General features: G+C 46.2%; 1 protein-coding gene across 1 annotated transcript; it reads right to left on the reverse strand.

Annotated features, from left to right (window-relative positions):
* Nucleotides 1-201: 201 nt before the first annotated feature.
* LOC142093191 (acidic mammalian chitinase-like) lies at nucleotides 202-5082 on the reverse strand. Its single transcript, XM_075174117.1, has 11 exons — nucleotides 4989-5082; nucleotides 4303-4332; nucleotides 3282-3483; nucleotides 2847-2903; nucleotides 2576-2741; nucleotides 2342-2466; nucleotides 1746-1869; nucleotides 1434-1619; nucleotides 1159-1278; nucleotides 918-1059; nucleotides 202-562 (listed from the first exon to the last, which is right to left on the reverse strand). The coding sequence occupies exons 1-11, from the start codon at nucleotides 5011-5013 to the stop codon at nucleotides 285-287; spliced, it is 1455 nt and encodes a 484-aa protein (XP_075030218.1). The 5' UTR covers nucleotides 5014-5082; the 3' UTR covers nucleotides 202-284.
* Between the last annotated feature and the right edge of the window lie 12129 nt (nucleotides 5083-17211).

Below are 17211 nucleotides of genomic sequence, written 5' to 3' on the forward strand. Positions count from 1 at the left end.
GATCTGCCCCGTTGTCTGCTCCCTGTCTTTTTCCCTGTGCCTGGCTGTCATGGTAGGGCAGCAAGAACCCCCTGGAAAATGCCATACTGGAATTAAGTCCAGCTTGTGGATTCAGGCCCTTCCCTGAGCACAAGTGTGATTATCATGAGAGAATCAGGGAGCATCAAAATATTAAGCGTGAGACGAGTTGAAACGTGACAATTGTTGCTTTTTCAGAACACTTTATTTAATCATTCCATGCAATTCGATCAGAGGTGTCTGTTTGCTGTAATAGCATTGTATCCTCATGGCCAGTTGCAGCAGGAGCAGCTGGTATCAAAGACGAGACCGTTACTGCAGCTCTGCACAAAGGTTTTGCCATTAATGCAGTTGTAGAACATGCTCTTGTTGGTTGGATCAGCATAGATGCCATTGGTCTTGCCAGCACAGAAGTCACTAACACCAGAGCCTCCGTTCCCACTTCCACTTCCACTTCCACTTCCACTTCCACTTCCACTTCCACTACTTCCACTTCCGCTTCCGCTAGTGACTGGAGGATTGGGCTGAGCTGGAGGCACACCATCTGAATTAAGAGCAGGAAAGGACTTATTTTTGTTTTGACAGCCATCCCTCCCATCCCTCTATAGGCCCTTTAGTGGTGGGGGTCAGCTATTAAACTGTGTTCCCCCAAAGTCTGGCCTGGCTCACACCAGGCCTTTGAAATATCTGGACCCAGGTCCAAGTTACAATCTCCCTCTTTTATCCCGGGGGATGTAGAGCGAAGGGATCTTTCCAGGGCAATCTCTAGTTATGGCTTCCACAGAAAGTCTTTATCCACCAAGGCTCCAGAGGTAAAGGTTCACGTGTCTCTGAAGCCCTGCATCAGTAGCGAGCTAGGGAGTCACCTTCAAGAAGCAGACGCCACTCAAGCTACTCACCACCGTTTTGCAGACCAAGACCGTTCTTCAGGGCGGTAATCAGGGGATATTTGCCTTCCTTGCAGAAAGTGCCAGTGAAGTCATCCATAGGAAGGGCCCAAACCATAGCACCTCCAAAATTGTTCTTCTTCAGCCAGTCCACCTGTTCAGTAACAGGAGAGAAAACCCAATTAGTCCAGGGACTTGCTAGTGCAGAAGGCCTCCTGCCTTATTATTAGCACAGCCACACATCCCACCATACCTTGATGTTGAAGCTCTTGATGTTGTCATAGCCAACCCATTCATTGCCCTTGTAGGCATAGGGCACATCCTGGGGGGCATCCCAAGCCTGGGTGGCTCCAGAGGCCAGGAATGTGCAGATCTAGGAAAAAAGGGTAGAGAGGGAGAAGTTAGCAAGTGTCCTACAAAAAAGGGCAGTTGGCATATTCCATAGGTCCATGGGTTAAAAATTCCCTGCTGGGTAGTTTGAAGGGTATTTGTGTTCTTGGTGGCCTAGGTGTGTAGGAGCACACATACCTCGTAGTAAGCCAAGAATCCAGCCTGCCTTGTGTAAGGTCCAGCTGGCCCAGGTCCTGATGTTGGTGCCCCAACAGCAGTGTCAGATGGGTTTCGGAGGTTGAAGTTATGTCCATAGGTTGGGAATCCAACAAGGAGCTTCTCAGCTGGAGCACCATTGCTCTTCCAATAGTTCATAGCATAATTCTGTAAAAAAACCCACCACAGTTAAAGTCTGTGTCAGGATCTGTAGGCAGGAGGATGACGCCTTAAACTTCTGATCACTGGTGTCATGATAATCATCTGTGACACAGTCTTGGAAAATATACTTACAACATTGAAGTAGATGAGGTCACCAGTGTCAGCTGGGCCTTTGTACAGAGGGCTGTTCTCCCCAGTGTATCCATCCCAGGGGCCGTGGAAGTCGTAAGTCATCACATGGAAGTAGTCCAGGTACCTGTGGAGAACATTGCTTGCGTCTATCTCCTGGCCTGCTCAGTCACCCAGACCTGATTGTTCCTTTAGTGCCGGCCGTTTACCCCACCACATCCCTGGCCATATCCCCACTTTCTACAAATCTGGGTTCTTCAAGACTTGTTTCGAGCTGGCCTTGTAAGTGCTGGAGCCGATTCTCTCCACCAGTGGAGGGAGGCAGAGGTCAAGGCAGAGTAGGAATCGCACTGGTATTCTGGGAACCGAGAGATGTTCCCCAATGACTTTGAGCAGCCTGTTGTTACACTTCGCTTTCTGAGGTGTCCCTTTCCCACCAAACAAGCCCCACTCTCATAGCATTCTTGCCTTACGCAAAAGAGTAGGGACCCCACATGCAATGAGGTTGGTTTCTGCCAGCTAATGGCAGAGTTGCCCTTATCTGCTTGAAGGAAGACCACTTAAGTCACAGAAACGATACCTGAGGGTTTGCTACTCACTCTCCAAGCTCAGCAATCTGGTAGCCAGCCTGAATGGTGGAAAGTCCTGCAGCAACAGCAGCGGTGAGCATGAGACGGGGCTTGTTGACCTGTTTGGCTTCCTGCTCAAAGGCTGCCAGCATTTCCTGAGGGATGCCAGGAAACAACTCTCACCGTGGACTCTCTGGGCTGAGGCTTTGCAGCCAGAGCCGTGCAGAGCAGAGGTCTTGAACAAAACCTTTTGTTTCAGCTTACCTTAACCAGCACGGTAAAGAGAGTCTTGTCCTGGGGTGGGCTGCCCCTGGACCCAGGGTATTCCCAGTCAAGGTCCAGCCCATCAAATTGATACTGGCGCAGGAATTTGATGACGGAGTTGATGAAGGTCTGGCGGTTCTCAGGAGTCGAAACCATTGTGGAGAACCTAGGGAAGCAGAGCAGGACAGAGGTGGGGTTTGGTTGGTGCCTCTTCCCTCCCTCTTCCTCCTTTCCAGGGTGCCGTTATGGGAAGAAGATGGTTTGAACTTACTTGGCTGTCCCGAAATTCCATCCTCCAATCGCCAGGAGGGTCTTCAGTTTTCCATTCCTGCAAAGGAAGGAACAGGAACATATTTCACCACAAGGAATGGTTTAGTCTTACCAATTTCTAACATTACACAACAGACCGACATAAAGCACAGTGCTCTTGCTTTCCTTGAAAGTGTCTGCCTTTGTAGGCTGTGATCTCTTGGTGTGAAACCCAAAGAGCAAGTCAGCAGTGCACTGAGTCGCTGCCATCATCCTCAAAGGACTGGTGCTGGCAGCCTGCCCTGCTCTGCCCTCCTTTTCCCTGTCACTACCCGCCTCTTCTCCTTGGCACCCCTTGACTGTGGATTGGGCTGCCATTGTGCAGAGAACAGATGCTGAGTAACGGGGCAGGACCTGAGAGAGAGAAAAAGTGATGCCCTTTCCTCTCCATACGTACTGGTTCTTCAAACCATTGAAGGATTTGTAAAGGGTCTCGTCGTTCCATTCGTAAGTTGTGATCTTATTGTTGGACATCCCAGCAAAGGCGTAGATCAGATGGTCGCACAGGAATGGGTTGATGTTGTCAGGCATGAATTTTCCCAGGCCAGGCCTATATTGCGACCAGTTGGTGAAGTAACATGACAGCACATATGCAGTGCCTGCAGAGAAATAGAGGAGATGCGGTTGGGAGAGAAAAGAGCAGAGAGGACATGTCTCTGAAATGCAGAAGGACCAGGTACCTAGCTGCATGAGGCCATGTTATTTCCTATAACCATCCTTCAAGTCACACAGGAAAGGGAACAGTGCCCTGGGCTGCAGTTAGGAGTTAGTAACTGCATGAGGCAGATCTAATCAGAAATGATTGGGCAGTTTTTCCTTGCAGGGTGAGGAGTTCAGAGAAAGTGAAGTCGGGTTGGTTATCCCTCTCAGAACTGGCTCTCCAAGGATAATAATGGATTTCTTTCCTCCCTATTTTGTTTCAGTAGATGAGTCGCTCTAGGAGCCCTTGCACCCTTAAATTCATGAATCAGCGTGGTTCTGAGTGCTGGGTCTCTTCCTCAAACCAAATCTTTCTCCTTTGCTGCCAAGTAAGAAAGAACAGAGGCAGAAGGGATCTCTGATGAAGTGCCTGGAAGGTGGAAGGCTCTTTGCATGTTTGCTGTGCCACCTGTTTGATCTGCCTTTGAAAGCTTCTGCAAAGACCAAGCTAGCAGCTGCGATCATGCTTCATTCAAGCTGAGCAGGAAGGGGCTGCTAAGAGGAAGCTTGCGTGAAAGAAAGTAACATATTTGTACTTTAGATTGAGCATGCCATGCTTCGTTAAGCTTTTGTCTTCAGACACCATCGCTGTGTGCCTGCCTGCCTCTCCTTCCTCCCCCGCGGCTTGTAAAAGAATTAGCTAGTAAGTCTGTTCCAGCTGCATGTGTCATTACTGAAAAGGGTTTGGTAGAGTTGTTTTTGGGGCAGAAAGCACATACCTATCTGGGCGTTCAGGAGGAGGGCCAGACCTTTAAAGAAAAAAGTGTGAAATTAGTCTTAGAACTGAGAAATAAGGTAATGCCTGAACTAGCAGAAACTCTCTGGTATATATCCTGTAATGCAAATAAAATTGCTTCTATCAATGGGCCTATTTTTGCTTCTCTTCATGAGGATCTGTCTGAACCCAACATAACGTGTCTCCCAGGTCACAATTCATTCTGATCGAAGGGGACACACAGAGGAGATCATGGTCATTAACGGCTCAATGTTCTGCTGCTTCTTTCAGCTAGGGTTAGGCAACAGGTGATCTTGGTGCCTCTAAGCATGGCTGAAATAGCAGAAGCCTTTTGGAATATACTCTGCTATGGTGACAGTAATAGCCTTTCTATCAGAATGACCAGTTTTCCTCCTCAGAGTGTCATTTTCTTGGTCCAAGATAATTTTTCAATTTAATAAAGCAATTAAATCAGGAATTTGCATATCTAAAGAAAAAGAAATCAACTCCAAAAGTAGTGCAACATATAAACATCCTGAAAGTAACTGCTATATATTTTCCTTTGACAGAAGAGAGCGTGCTGCATTTTTAATCCCCCAAAATCTCCTGAATAGCCAGCCAGTATAACATTGAAAGAGCCACAAATACTTGTCATAAATATAGAGAACTAAGTTTTGAAGCAGGACTTACCGGTAAGCAAAGTGAGCTTGGCCATCTTTGACCAGGACTGATCTGGTGCAGACCGTTTCCCTCTTTTATTTCATGCAAATCTTGTATCAACAAAGATGTACAAACATTACGAAAGTTGGTAAAGACCCGTATCATAAAAAAATGATACCATTACAATGGGCCTTAACACTCCAGCTGGGGACACCACTATTGTCAGGCTGTGCCATGTGGTGGTGCTGCAAGAGTAGTTGAAGAACAAGATTAGATTACTTTTATTCTTAGAAATTCTGTTTACAGCGTGAGGTTTTGTGACAACACTGGCTATTGCGCAGTGGTAGATCGCTGAGGTGTTCACTTGCGCTGCCATTGTGTCTGCCCGGAAGTGGTAAGCACTGCCAAACCAAAGGTGATTTACAAGGGTTTTGTCTCCTTGGCTGGAGCAGTCAGCGAGGCAGGACTGAATAGGGCTTAGGCTCACAGCAATGGGCTTTTTGGAGGATACAGGAACTGGGTGCACTTGCTGTAGGCAAACTGCCTGTCAGGATCCAGGGGGCTTTGTGATCTGAGCTGTCTCTTGCCCACACCATCTGAGCTTGTTGTCACTTCACAGGAGTGGAGAGAGTTTCTTGGTGTCCCATCAGTAAAGGAAAACCAACTCAGCTTCTGCCAAGTCATTCTCCCACTTGCAAAGGTAATTTTCTTCAGGGAGAAGCATTATTTTTTGGAGGTCAAGCTCTACGAGAGAGACCCCAAGGACAGGGCATCATGCAGGTTGCATTTCCTCCCACACTTATTCCCTCCTCTTTTTGATCAGCTATTTCCCAAACTTAGAGACCTCTGTGTTGCCAAGGATTCATGTCTTGACTTAGCTTTCTGTGACGCTCCATAGGGAGAAATTAGCCGAATCTCTTTTGTTCTATATGAGCTTGGCTCATTTTGTTGTTTTCAGGATGCAATGTCTTTCTTCTAAGCATATCTGAATGGAATTTTTTAAAAGGCAGTTAGAGGTTCTGAAAATGACATTTTTAACTCAGAAGATTCTGTCTGCACACTCAGGGCTACTGCAAATGGTGGAGTAAGACACAATGTGCACATGACCAGTTGCTCTGCACCAAGTTGTTCTTTAATTCCTGATAAGATGATGTGAAGGTGAGTTTCCAGAACGTCACCCAGACTTGGTTGAATGGGAGCCTGGAAAATGCCCTCAAAGTTGCCCAAATCACATGCTGGCACTGAAGCCACTGACCTGCCATTAAAGTTCATTAGACTTCTAGATTTTGTGTATAGAGTGGATGAAATACAGTGAATGAGGTTTGCACAGCCTTGCACCCATCTCCTGTGAGATGTGTCTGACAACTGACTCTCAGCAAACGCTCTAAAAACTGCTGGTTTCCCCAAAGACCTTAGCCATCCTGGTTTTGCCAACCTTGGTGTACAGGAGCCATTGCTTTAGAGAGGTTATTTTGTTCTCCCTGCCCTTGCTATGGAGATTGGGCAGGTCACTGTGGAAGGCTACCTGGGGAGAAAGGTAAAGGTCAATGCAATGGTGCCGTGTGTTTTGGAAAGCCTTACCCTAACCCTTATCTCGCGGAGGCACGGGTATTGGTCTGTGGTACAAAGATCGTACCACAACCTCTGCTGGTACAGGGAGATTGGAGCCAACAGCCGATATAGGCATTTGTGCTGATGGCAGCGTTACGACAGCCAAGGTTCATGTTAGCAATGCAGAGACATATATTACATAGATGGGCCTTTGGCAAAGTATATGCAAGATCTGGCTTTGGATTTCCTTGTGAAGCGAGGCTGCTTCCTATCACATTGGCAATGCAAAGATGCTGTTGAGCTCATATAAATGCATTCTGGATTTATTTTTTGGATGTGAGAAGCTGTGTGATTTTGCCCATAAAAATCTAGGGAGAGCTATGCCTGTTTTGGGCTGCTGATCTGATGTTCCTCACTGCAGGCAGACAATTTATTACTGCCACGGAGATAATCTGTTGCCAGAATGGTCCTCCTTAGTGTGAAGTGGTGTTCTTGAAAATTCCTTGGGAATTTTCCTATGGGAATTTACCCCAGATATGTCTGCATATACGTATACATGTATAGCCTATGTTGGGAGTAGCAGGGAGAAGCAATATTTCCTGGAGTAATATAGATTACCATAGGAGCACGTAAGGGCATTGCTATCTTCTATGTTGTCAGACTTTTCTTCCTTAATGGTGGTTACTTTTCTAGCTCTGGAGCCTTCTTCTCTCATCTCTTTTCACAAATTGTTAATATGAACAACAGGAAGCTATTCAGAATTGTGGAAACTCCGTTGAAGCTAGTTTGCTGAAAGTTTCCGAGGAGAAAAAGGGTAATGTTTGGAGGGAAGACATAGAGGTAAGCTCTTTCTGCCAGCTTGCTAAATTTTTCCTTCATCTCTTGGGAGAGTAATTTCATTCTGTGCTTAAATTCTCTTTAATGGGCTGGACAAAAACAGCTGTGCATGAAGGAAATCACGATGATTAACTTTTTAGTGTGAAGCACTTTAACGGTGTTAAATATGATCTGGCACTATGGTAAAACGTGATAAACTCTTTCTTTCAAACCCATGCTCTATACTTGGCTGGGTGGTGCTTTCTGATACGCTCCAAGAGGCCTGTATGGGAACCTCATTTCCTTACGAGTTAAAAAGTTGAACCTCCTGAGAAATCAGCGTGCTCTCTCTCACTTAGCATACAGTACAGCCTTGTCTGATACTAGCAGCATTAGTCTTCAGCTCTTTCATTTTTATCAGTTACCCTCATAAAAAACTATCACTCCCAAAGAATCATCTAATTCCATGAATTAAACGAAGGAAGAAACCGAGTTAAAAGAAGTAGTTTCCCTGCACATACAGCTTCTCGATTTGCAATTAAGTGCACCTTGAAAGCACTTTTGAAGGAGGCGAAATAAAAGCAAAATAAAAGTATTAGCATGTAGTTTTAACTAAGGACAGCATCTTCCTTCTGCTTTACAAGAATCTTGTAGTCAGTGGCTGGATACTATCAGCAATTAAAATATCCAACAGTAGGTGTCAATGTTGTTTGCTCTGCCCAACCATGTAGATGGAGTGCTTTTCTAGCAGTCTTCTGATAACATTTCAAGAAGAAATGTGCTTGCAGGCCAGAAAGCTTAGTTGCTGCTACTCTTTGTTTAATCACAAATAGAGATCTGAGATTAACAGGACGTTTTTTGCACTTTCAAAGAGAAATGGAATGCTTCATTCTTGCTATAGAAAAATAACCAGGATAAAGGCTAAACTTTGTTCAGTTCATTTCTCCAGAGCTGTATAACCTACATAAGATGTGACTATCTTAGAGTGAAAGAGGAGCTATTAAAGACATCTGTCCAAAATCTAGCCTAACCTTGCAACATGTCAGGATGCCTATTAAGACATTAGTCATTTTGTCGATACGCCCAGGAATTGCATATAGAAGAGCAACCCAGTGCCTTGGCAGGGTACTGATAAATCCATGCTTTTTGGCTATCTCAAATGTTTAAGTCACCTGCTTATATCTCTAACAAAGAATTTAGGCTCACTTTCTGTCTCTTCCACCTTTCCTTACCAGCATAGTAAATATTTATTGCAGGGGAAAATGGGCTTGAGTAGTCAGTTTAAAGACAGAAACGTAATTTCCCTGGGTCTGTGTTATATGTGTGCAGTCCCTGCAATATGCCTAGTTTTATTCATTAGGTTATTTGGCTTTGGGTGAAGCAGGCCTAAATTGTGTATGGCCTTGGCATATGTCCCTTATTAATCTGCTAGGAAAAGGAGATTTCGAACCATCTCTGATGTGTTTATGGTTTCCAAACCTTTCCTTTCTATTGGGCACTTTTTTGCTGTGGAGCAAACCATGGTTTTCACACTGGCAAAACATGAGACAAAGCAGTCACACCAGATTATTCACTCCAATGATAAGTGTTACATCCTGGCAGCAGTTCAGCAGGTTCTCCTAACAACTGTCTGGTTTTGCTCAAAGCTCTATATACTTGATAAGCATTTTATCATGAAGATCAGAGCAATCTTATCTACTCCTTCCTGGCAAACTAAATCTAAATGCAGCCATCTCCATGCTGGACATAGTAAGCAGCTTCAGACTCCTACCCGATACTTGATCCTTTTGGAGTTCAGCTCATGCTCCAGGGCCTGTAAAAGAGAATATACTTCTGACGCCAGCACATGTCAATGGCCTATACCACGGCCCTGCCTAGACCGTGCCGTGTCAAATATCAAACCTTTGGGAGCAGCAAAAAGCAAGCAGAACAAAATCAACAACCCCTTTGTACATAAACGCCTGCAGCAAGAAGTAACCCTTTATTTTCACTTTGCTAGAAGTGAGAGAGCTTTTGTGCCATGATCAGGATAGCTTGACTCCACGGTGTTTTTATTTCTTAGCTTTTACCTTGCCGTCTTGGCAAAAGTTTTCCTGCTTGACTTGGCTTAAAATCTAAGGGAGGAATATCAATGAATCACTGACTTCTGCTTTGAGTTGTGTTGCTTCCAATGCCCAGTCTGGGAGGTGTTAGGAGTTAACCTGTTCTCCTCCTCTTCCTTTGGCTTCTGCTTTAGAGAGAGGAATGGTGGAGTTTCTTCCTTTCAAAAGCAGGGTGAAAGGTATCAGGAGTCTGGTCATCCTGGACCTAAAGGAATGACTGGGAACATCTTTACCTCAGCTTTAATGTTCTGCATATCCTGAAGTTGGAGTTGAGCTGGAGGCAGGGGAAGAAATGGACTCTGCAAGCTGAAACTCTATTAGAGATGCATGGAGCATGTTTAAAGAGACCTGTCTGGGTCTCCTATCCAGAGCTTTGGTGATATTGCTGGTCTCTCAATGGCTTAACAGCTTTTAATAGCTAAGATCTATTTGGGGGCTGCTGACCTTCTTGGAAAACCATCCCACTCTCTTCAGGAGTCTAACAGAGAATTAAGAAAATATGGCCACAGCGTCAGTGGCCAAACGTGTGAAAATCTGGCTCCACATCCAGCTGGGTATGTATACACTTGCTTAAGTTACTGCCACTATAATCTGATGCCTGTAAATGGAGTCCTGAAAAAGGATCTCTCCTACCTCCAAGTCACGTAACCCTTGAACGTGTACTTCACTGTGCAGCACACAGAGCTGATGGTGGCTGCTGTAATAGTATCTGTGCAAACAGGAGATAGCTGGAACGTCTGTGGGTCTGGCATCTGCTCAGCTACCTGACTGAGAGCTTTGAGAGTGATTTGGGAGCTGTCCTGGTCCGAATCCCTTTCTGTTCTTCTAAACAGATCATTCGGTATAGCTGGAAGATTCATATTGCTGCTGCCATGAGAACCATCCTGTGGGAAGCCCAGGCTGAAGAGCCAGCACCGCTACCTGCAGTGTAACATGGTCTACCCAGGAGCACATGATGTGCAGGAAATGTCTAGCATCTGTTCCTGTCCAGATTCACGTCAAGAAATGAGGAGCTTTAAAGCTCCTCAGATTCCCTCCTCCAAAAGATAATCACACCACGTAGGTCTTGGGCAGGGACTTCACACAGACAGGCGTTCAGGGCACTTTGCCTATATAGGATAGCCCGGAGAGACTCGTATCTCTTTGATTCTTACGACACTAGTTCATTTGTTTAAAGGTTTCTATTTTTAAGCCTGCTTTCCCCAATACTAACTCCTTGTTAGGCTGGATCTGTTCTGCTTCATGCCATCTTCCTCTGGCATTTGATTTCCCTTCTCTCCACAGCTCATTGAGTGGAACTAAAGAACTGCTGATTTTCAGATACCAACCATTCCCTGCCTCCCGGGGGAAATTCTTGCCTTCTGCATGTACATTCCCAGAAATATCATCTGTGACTCACTCTGATTACTAAATGCTGCAGCCATTTCCCCAGCTACTTCTACAGAGTGTCATCATTTATTCACCTTTTGTCCCCAGGTGTATAAGGACTTGGAAGAGTTATTTTCATGAGGAATTCGATGCAGTACTGCAATTGCCCATTGCATATTCTTTCCTTACAGCACATCTTTCATCTTTCCTTATTCTCTCTTGGCACTAAACTGCTATAATTAGGCGCTGTAAACAAATCTCAAGCTTCTCTGATGTTGTGAAACACTCAAACTTGATTTCTAACTATCCTGTTCCTCAAATAAACCTTGACTCTGCACTGCACATATCCTACTAACATTCCCTGGTGATCAGGATTGAGGCAATGAGTTCACCAGCTCTCTGGCGGTGGGGAACTCCAGCGAACAGGGTGCTCTCTTCACCTAGCAATGGGCTGCAGATCCTTCCACCTAGCCTTGTATCCAAGTGTTAGTCCTAAGAATTATTTCCTGGTCTGTCAGCAAGTGAGAACAAGCCTTCGAAAGGGGGCATGTGTGCATATGATATAGATTCACAAATTGCTTGCTTGCACATAAATATCTGTGCCCTAGTGCAGGTGTGTGCAGGTGGGCAAAACGTACTGCAAAAAGGTTATATATGCATGAATGAACATGCACGTGGTTATTATTTAGCTAAGGAAATATCACATGCAGAATGCTTTGTTTCAGCTGCTCTGGATTTTTCTTTCTCTATTTTTATGCACCTTATGTCACATGAAAATTTTTTATAGTCTGATCTTTTAAAAATTGGATTTATTAAAGCATATAATCTTCAAAAAGCCACTTAAGATTGATAATGCATATTACAGCCTAAACTATTACAATCTATTATTTAGAAAAATACCAGCATCAAGCATGCAGATCTTGAACTTCTTACAGTCAGGATTCAAAGTAGCAGGTTCAGTCAGGCTGCTCCATATAACATGACCTGTTTTCCCCATCCATCTCACCCCGACAATCCCCATTATCTGTGAGGAAAGAACCAGATGCCCTGGATTGCGAGCTGAGACTAGCTGAGAGTATTGGGTGCTAATCCACCACTGAACGCTGCAGCCGTCACCAAGGAAGGCACTGACGTATGGCTATCGTCTTGCATTTGCTTCCAGTGTTCATAAGGTCTAGTCGTTACCAGTAATTTATAGCAGGGCTACAGGAACTTCTTTCCGGGCTTGTCTTCTTTCCTCTGAACCCTTCAGAGGAGGCTCTGCCCCCACAACAGCATCCCAGCTCATCTAATTATTTACTAAGCTCTTTTTCTGGTTAGCCGACATCTGCCCATTTCCAATTAATCCTTGCTCACAAGCTCAATAACCTGAGCCATCTGTATAAGTAAGAGAGATAAGCTTCCCATTAAACATTTACAGGACGTAACAAGAGAGTATTGAAGCAACTGTTGCTGAGACAACGCAGGTGGGTGTCTGCGTGCAGGGGAGTAGCTGACCCCGTGCCTCCTCTAACTGCCACGATGTAATCGAACGAGAAAAATATACGGGTCTAAAAATGTATATGGACTGTCATGCACCCCCAGAAAGGTATACGCGCTCCTCTCGCTTACGTCCATGAACGTTTTTGCTACATTAGCATGATAAAAGCTTTTAAAGTAATTCAATAGCATTTTGGGCCCTAGAAGTTCTAGCAACAAAATAGCCTTTAAATAAAACATTCACTACTTAAGCAGCAGCTCTAGGTGCCCTTTAACCTCAAATGCTTAAAATAGCTCAGAAGTCAGTCTGGCCCTCCCTGTTCAGCTTTCCTGAACAGAGTGAAACATGTCCTTAATTCTAGGCAGAGACATTATCTTTGTCCCCACGCTTCATCAGTTACTGTCCTTGTTTCAAAAGAACAGTTTTGTTTCAAGATCTTGCTAGGATGGGGTTTTATCTCACAGAGCGCCTCCGTCCTTTTTCCCGTTCAAGGTTTCCATCTCTGGGGCAGCACAGAGAACAAGATCCTCTGCCAATATATCCCATTCCCTCAACAGCGATTAGTGCTCTCAGAGGGGTAAAGTCTTGCCTAAAAACCTTTATGAAAACTAAGGAGTCTCAGGAATGAAGCCAGGGCATTGACAACTTTTTCAGCGTATCTCAAGATGGGGGGAAGGGTTGGCAGATAATGGCTTTTAAGGTTGTAAAGAGTTTAAGGGGCCACAAAAAGGGGGACGGTGACTCCTCTGCTCCCTCAGCGCCAAGGGGAAGCACAAGCAACCGGGGCAGAAAGCTTCTGAGCTGCGAATGAACTTCTCCAAGGCTCGGGGGACCAGAGGGGCCTCGGTGGCACAAGCACAGGGCTGGCCCCTTCACGGTAATTCCGGCGCGGAGCCACGGGGGGGCGCCCCCGGCCCCGTCACCGGCCCTCGGTCGGCCCCCGCCGTGCGGCCCCGCCGCAGGGGCTGGGGCGTGGGCAAGGGGCCGCCCCCGGGCTGCGGTCCCGCTGGCCTGCAATCGGATCCGCGCTCTGCAAACTGATCCTTGCTGCCAGCTGGCCTGACGCAAAATCGAGGGCAGGCACATCCAGGGCGTGCGCATCGAGGGCAGGCACATCCAGGGCATGAACATCGAGGGTGTACACATGGAGGGTGTACACACATGGAGGGTGTACACACAATCAAGGGCACGCACACTCTGGTCTTAAGCCTGGGTCCGAACTGGCAGCACGAGTACCTCCGTGCTGGCTGGCAAGTTGCTGCTTGTATAAAGTTTGTTTGGAGCTAGCTTGGGAGGGAGAGATGGTCAGCTTTCCACCTCCTCCTCCATGTGGGGTCCGAGATGCTGGTGTACTAAACACACAGGCCTATACTGGCACCCTTGAAAAAGCACCTACTTTTGTTAGCTAATGGCCACAGGAGGTTCCTGTCCCCAGTGCAGACCAGTCAAGATCTCTCCAATCATACATTTGCATTAGTAACTTTTTCCCTCTGATGATGTAGGCTGTCAGCCTGATTATCTCAAGTGCTCGGAGCTTGAGCTTCAGTTGCAAGGGGATGTGGCTGATCTGCTACCTTTGCTGTGCGAAGCTGCCTACTTTGTGCAGGTGCTCTGCTGTTCGGAGTGTGGTGCCGAGAAGCAGAGATCTGGTGTGGTTTGTAGTGTTGCTGTCAGCAGGTCATGGGAGAATCTGTGTATCCTGGGGACAGGAGACTGGGTGCTTCGTCAGGATAGGTTGCTTCCAGCTTGGTTTGCTCTCGACTTCTGCTTACAACGTAGGAGTTGTACCTCAGTCCAGGAACTGAAACACCTGGTGCAGCCTGCTGTCTGCCCAGTCATATCATATCTAGAGACAGACTGAATTTCACAAGCCCCAGTCTGTGCTGGCTGGTGTCACTCAGAGCAGATTCAGCAAATAATTCTGAATATTGCAGACATGAGAGAAGACCCAGGTAGGCTGAGGACTGTGGCTAACTTGAAAGCAGTAAAAGTGAAATTCATCAAAGAAACTACCAATTACTTACTTCACTCAGGGACATGCTGCAGGGAAGGAAGCACTAGGTTTCTAGCGTGTGAATACATTTCTGCTCAGCGCTTGCATGCTGGCTAGCCTGTTCAGTGGGGCGTGGGAGTGAGGAAGTTGGAGTAAGGGCATTGTCCTGAGTTTAATCTTGTATTCATATCTTTCAGTATGGGGACTCTCCTGGGGCTGATGGAGAGGGCAGAGATAGCCTTGAAAGGCTGCCAGGGTTGTTTGGGGGATAGAGGAGGAAGTAGAAGTAGAAGCATCTGTATAATGTCTCTTGAAATAATGTAATGTATAATGTCTCTTGAAATAAATGTCTCTTAAAACAGCAATCATTTCTCCTCATTGATCAGACATGGTGAGGTGGGGTGTGAAGGGGCTTCCCTTCAATTTGCTGACCCTTTATTTTACGCGCAGGGAAATGAACACACCCTTGTCCCATCCATAGCTGGGATGCAGCCACCTCTCTGCGCACACCCGAGACGCTCTCTGTGCCTCTGCTTTCCTCCCTAACTTACAGGCTGGATGCAGTCACCCTTTCAAGCATCCAGGCACCCTAAACGTGCTTCTCACCCTTTGTTGTCATGCCAATCTCTATAAAAACTTTAAAATCTGCTGGTGCCTACCACAATACCACAACCCCGGCACTCCTGGCAGCGACACAGCAGGCTCCGAAGGCTGTTACCGTGCTTTTGTTACCAAGGGAAGCAGCATACGGGCTTTCCTTCTTTGGAAGCGTGGCTCTGCTCCACATCCCCACTCGCTCTGCCCTCGGTGCGAAGGGTTTAACCATGCTGTGAGGCTGTCTCCTACGTCACATGTTTTTAAGAAGCTCTTGCCAGCTTCCTGCTGAGGAGCTGATCCTGCTGACGTCTGCAGAGCAGGCCACGTCAGGCACGGCTGGGAAGGGAAATGCAGTCCTTTTTTGGGTGCAGACTAGAGCAAAGTCTATTGGCCTGAACAGAGAGGAGGGCTGAGATTCAGGAACAGCTGGGCTCTGTCAGTAATTTAGCACTAAGAGCTTAAACAATACCCAGGATAAACACACTCCAGGACTGGCAGACCTCCCTCTTTTTCTCAGCTCAGTACAATATTTTCCTTTCTCTTTTAAAAATTTCACTGCTGATAATTAATTTGAGAGGAATGCTTCTCCAAAGTTATATTTAGATTTTCTTCTACGACAGCACTCCCCCATTCCAACTTCTCTAATGCAGCTGTATCGCTGTGCTTTTTGAAATGGAAACGATCATTTACCTGCCACAAAACTTAGCAGTTTCATGTCCCGAGGCAGCACCTGAACTGGGGCACTTTTGGGGATTCAAAAAGGCTGTTTTTGTGGAGAAAGAGAACTAGAGTAGCAAAGCAGAACCACTCTGTACCTCCAACTTTAATGTGGGGGCTTTCAAGTGCCTGGAAAAGGGGGGACAAAACAGCCCTGCATCAGAGCACGCTTAAAGTGGCATGTTATTCAGAGTAGGTTATATATATGCGCACATATTTGGAAATTTGGACAGTTTACAACAAGTCTTTGAGATAGTCAAATCCCCACCTGACTGCACCTCAGCTTCTGGGAAAACCCCAAGCTAGACGCAAAATCCATAGCAAGGCACCTTTCCCCAGCACACGTCCTACCTGCCTGGCAAGGCTTTGCTTTCTCTGCCTTCCCTGCAGCTCTGACATGGCTGTATGCTGCAAAATTCCTCCTTTCATGTGGGTGGTTGTGAGATAAGACAGCTCTGTTCTGCGCCTACGTGGCGTAGTTTAAAAAAAAAAAGTAAAAATCAGGCTACCAAGGTTACAGAGCTGTGAGGAGGAGATAGTTAATCTGAGAAAAGCTTTCTACCCTTGCATAAACACTCCAAAATGAAGGACAATTACAGTGCTGCCATTGTGCCATACGCTGCTCAGCTGGAAAGTCCCTTTACCCCCCCCAGCCCAGCCTGACTCCGGGGCCTCCCAGCACTCCCGCCTGGTTTAAGGAGTGTGTTGCCATAAGTGAGGGTCACACCCACGTCTCTAATCTTATCGAGCAGCGGTGGAAACCTGTTCAGCAGGGTCATAGAGCAAGACGCAAAGTGGGTCCATCAGGAATACTTCTGTTTTTCTCATGTTGGTCAAGACGTGGTCAGAATCTTTTCTATGCCATGTGTGATGCCTTTCTTTGCATAGTTAAAGCTGCATAAAGTGTAATTAGGCAGCCCCATATAATTAAGACAATTATGTAAGGTAAGCACCCCACAGAGTAATTGTGGCCAATTTTTAGCATACCCAGGGGCACTTACAGGGCCCAAGGTAGCCCTTCAAATGATTTACCTGCTTAGATGTCTCTAAAGCACTCATCTTAGGTGTGTCTTAGCTCACATCTTTGAAGTGGACATTATTGTTCTGCTCCTGCTGAGAAACAGCTGGCTGGAGAAAAAGCACTCTTTTTCTTCCTTCTTGCAAAAAAATGAGTTTCATATCTTGTTTCTGTTCTGAAGCAGACTGAAACCGAGACTCTGGATGTGAGTGACCCAGATTCAGATGTGACCTGCCAGAAGAAGGGCTTGACTTCGAGAGCTGTCGCTCCACAGGGGGAGTGTGGGTTGCTCTAGGCGGAGGCTCACTTGCTTGCTGTCTTCCCTTCTTGCTTTTTGATGAGAAATTCCAGCCTGGTTCTGAGAAATCTTCCCAACAAAATGGTGCTGTCGTGGAAAAAATTCCTTGAAGTGTTTCATTTGTAGTGGAAGGATATGTCATTTCTCCTGCAAATATCATGAGGTTCCTCCTTTAGATCCTGTTCTTTTGAGACAAAAGGCAGCTCTCTGCTTTCTTCTACCCTTTTACTGGGTTCCTAAAAGCCATCTTGTCCCTTCCCTGCCTGAAGATTGACCTCTGCTCAAGCAGCAAAATGCCTGAGGCAAGCCAGAT

Source organism: Calonectris borealis, chromosome 26, assembly GCF_964195595.1.
Source record: "Calonectris borealis chromosome 26, bCalBor7.hap1.2, whole genome shotgun sequence".
Taxonomy (NCBI): domain Eukaryota; kingdom Metazoa; phylum Chordata; class Aves; order Procellariiformes; family Procellariidae; genus Calonectris; species Calonectris borealis.